The following is a 4170-nucleotide window of genomic DNA, read 5'->3' on the forward strand; positions in this document are numbered from 1 at the left end:
AAAACAATAGGAGTAAAAAAAGATCAGGGCTTTTATAATGGTAAAATAATAATACAAATAAAAATATTTGTAATATTCAAAGACTTATTTTCTTGAATTTTTTGTTATATTATTGCATTTTTTAGCTTCAAATATCCCTTGTATCTTTTTTCCCCCAAATGTGGCTAATAGATAACATATAACCAAAATCAAAATTAAGGATATTATCTCAGTAAAGATTTTAGCTTATTAATACAGACTAGCCAGATCTTAACACAAGTTTATTTAACTTAACGTAATTTAAAACACTTTAACAGTGTTTTAACACTTTAACACTTTAACAAAGAACACTTTAACAAAGAAAGATTCTCTCATTGATTAATTAGTAAATTTGAAAAGTCAGAAGAGCCTGGTAATAACATAACAATAATAATCATTGTCATTATCATTGTCATGTTTCAGTTTATTTTGTGCTATGTTCATGCAAATACAAAATTTCTAAGTAAGTTTTAAACATTTTGCTAGATATTTGTAAGGAAGAAAATTTACGAACATAAAATCTACCCAGAAGATGATTTCTAACATAAATCACCTGTTTCTCATCACACAATCAAAAGAGCTAAGATTATGACAGGAAACTGATTAAAATGCATTAAGTACCACAACATCTTATAACCATGCTAAATCTAACAACCAAGTTCAAAGGTCCTTGTTTTATTTTATAAAGAAAACTTGAAGTATATATTTGGGGAATTATATTTATCACATTCAAGTTCTACATAAAATATTAAATTCTACTGCATTGTATAAGACCAAATATTATCGATAACCTCTATGGTAAGGAATTGAAATTCTATCAAAGCTGGAAATTTCTCTATTAAATATAAACCCAAACTTTTCACAGGTTTCTCATATATCTTAAGATATTTGACACATAAAATCATAAAAATAAATAAATACAAGGTGAATCAACAATTATAATTAACTTACTTGCCACTGAAAAGTTGTTGAGGGGATAAGGTAAATCCACATCTTGAGGTTTCTCTTTATATCCTATGAATGAGCCATCTGTCTTCAAAAGGAAATATCTTGGCCTCCAGTTTTTTATATATTCTCCTACATGAGGAAAGCACGCATGTTAATGCTGAAAAAAATGAACAGCAGCTTTTATGCAAAAAATAAATTATGGTACAATATATGTCCTACAACACTGGCCTCCAAAAATTTAGTTACGCAATTTTCTTTTAACTTAGCTTACAAAAGAAAATACATAAGCCTACAATTAAGATTCAATAAAAACCCAAACATGCTTTGTTTTTAATGATTTCACACTTTGATAATTCATTTGCACCATTATTCCTTCAGAGAATCATCTGAGTACACATTTTGTTCAGTTTTTCATTTTATCAGATGGTTGTCAGAGTGTATTTTCAGCTGCTTTACAAAGCCTTGGTAAATCATCCACACAATATCAATGAATTTCCATTAAAAACACTTATCATAAGAGGGGCAAGAAATAGATGTTTCTCTTCCACTAATTGTGCCTTTTTTTCAAAAAAGAAAGAAAGAAGTCTATTTTCATTAATAAATCTTGACTATAACTTATTTAAGCAAAATTTTATTGTTCTTCATAGAAAAATAACCTTTTTGCAATGCTGTACTTAAGAAAACGAAAGAACATGGGTTAACAGGGCTTTAAACGATATGCAAACTCACACATACACAAACATAATAACTATTAATATATGGTGCAGTGTCAAGTACATAATAGTCAATAAATGTATACTTTATTAGAACTTAATATAAGGTACCACCTAGCCACCAAAATACACATTTTTAGCAACCACACTACCATTTGCTTACCTACTAAAGGACAACTTCTAATTTTAAGCAACAGAGGTGCTCCATGATGCTACAAGAGCTAGAAGGCTATCTGGTATTGATTCGGTTCTCTACTGGTTATTTCTACCTGCTGATTAAATCTCAAATGCTTAGGCAAAGAATTACAAAAAAATTGAAGACAGTTCAATTTTCCCTATAAATCAGCTTCTTCCTGTGACCCAAACTCAAATCCAACATCTGACGGTTCCCCTCATCAGAGGTCAATACTGCCATCAAAAGTCTCTCTGATTGAGCCCAATCTAATTGAACCCTTAATATGTTATATCTACCCTTCTGTTAAAACTGTTTTTCCCCACTCCACTCATTACCCACTTCCATCCTAATGTATCTATCACCTCCAGATTAATCTTGTGTATACCACTTTATCACTTTTCTGCTCAAAATATCCTGTGACTCCTTACTACTTACTGTAAAGTGCAGTCTCTTACCATAAAGTGTAATCCAAATATTTTACTATAAAAGGCACTCTCACCCCAACATGTATTTCAGATGTGGAATCATTCCTCTCAATCAGCAATTCTTAAACTTCTTATCTTAGAACCTCTTTATACCCTTAAATATTACTTACAGCACCAACAAATTTTGTAGATTTTTATGTTTACTGTATTTGAAATTGAAAATATTTTACAAATTTTACTTCATTTGAAAATAAATGTATTACATATAACAAATAATACATTTTATAAAAAATAACTATTTTCTAAAACAAAAGAAGAAAGAAAACGCAAAGACTGGCACTGCTTTCCATTTTACAAATCTATTTAATGTCTGGCTTAATAGAAGACAGCTGAATTTTCTTAACTGTTCATGCCTTCAAACTGTTGCAGTATGTTGTTTTGGTTTAAATTTAGGGGGAAAAATCTGGTTCAAACAGATATGAAGCTGAAAAGGGAAAATATTCAGATAGTTATGGATATCATTCTTTGATACTACACCAGAATTCAACAAGGGATAGTTTCTAAAAGGTTAGTTGCAATGTAGAATTTGAAACTTTATCAATGAACTTTCTGTACTGTTATGTGAAAATCCATTGATCTATATTGGACTTTGAATGAATCTGTAACCCTGTATATAATTGTATAACGTTATGCATTGGTCACATAGAAAACACTGGCTTATCGTGCTATGCTGATCTTCCTAATGTTGACACATTTCATTATACAATCACATTTGTTATCAATACCAGTCTCATGAAAAAAGTAAACATTGGAAAGCTGACAAGCTCATGACAACAGATCTGTTTTCCCAAATTTAATCTTTGCTTAAAAGCTCAATTTCCATCAGTGACAGCATATACTGTCAGTTGTTTTCCTTGCAGTGATAATTCTCCACATGCCCAAGCTGGTACCTACCACTTAATGCTCACTCATGATTTATTAAACAAAAGAATAAATAGAGGATATGTAGATCAGTGTCTTCCACATAAGTAGGTAAGGGCAAAAAAGAAATTTAAAGAAAAAAGAAAAAAAAGTGATGCCCCTCTTCACTTCATTTTACTGAAAAAATATGGCCCTAATATTAATAAGCACATGACTTAATAAGCCAAATTTATAAAACTAGAATGCCTAATACACAATTCCCATGTTGAAAATAAAATAATTCCTAATTGCTCTTATTTTTCCATTTATTCCCATATAAAATTCAAAATCATTAGGTATTAATTCTCCAATTAATGACATATTTAGACTTCAAATGATGTACAGCAATAAGAGATTTATACTGGTACAATATGCTTTAACTCTGTCAAGGTAAATAACAATAGTTTAATAATTATACCAAAGATAAAATGAAACAAATCCATTTGAAAAATATAAAAGAAAACATGGAATAACACCATTTATTCTTATTTTAAAATAGTACTGAATACACTTATTCAAGAAATGTAAAATTAAAAGAAATCAAATTTTCAATTCTAAGCATAATTTTCCTCTGTACATCCTCGGATGAAAAACACAAAAACATCATTATATAAATCTTATATTGATTTTATTAGGTCAATTTTTTAATTTTTAAAATATTTCCTGTGATCTATAGCAGGACTTCTGGTTGCCAAAAAGCTATTTAAAAATAAATGTATTATGCATCCTTTAAACATAATACACTATGCCAAGACAGTGATATACTCACTCACATAGAAAAAAAATTTAAAGGTAAAAATTTCCCTTCTTGCTTAAAAAAAGTATTATTTCTCACAAACTTTCAAATAATTTTAAATTGAGTCAGTTAATCAACAATTATACTGTCATACTAAGCCAGAAACAGACCTCAAACTTTCTTTTTTTTTTTTTT

The 4170-nt window shown here is 29.2% G+C and overlaps 1 protein-coding gene across 1 annotated transcript in view; it reads right to left on the bottom strand.

The window, feature by feature from the left end:
• LOC108528544 (RAC-gamma serine/threonine-protein kinase-like) overlaps positions 1 to 4170 on the bottom strand; it is a 200622-nt gene that overhangs the window by 32018 nt on the left and 164434 nt on the right. Inside the window, exon 3 of the mRNA XM_017870381.1 lies at positions 970 to 1095. Coding sequence (XP_017725870.1) covers positions 970 to 1095 — 126 coding nt within the window. The remainder of the gene's footprint in view (positions 1 to 969; positions 1096 to 4170) is intronic.

This window comes from Rhinopithecus bieti, unplaced genomic scaffold, assembly GCF_001698545.2.
Source record: "Rhinopithecus bieti isolate Rb0 unplaced genomic scaffold, ASM169854v2 scaffold_5132, whole genome shotgun sequence".
NCBI lineage: Eukaryota > Metazoa > Chordata > Mammalia > Primates > Cercopithecidae > Rhinopithecus > Rhinopithecus bieti.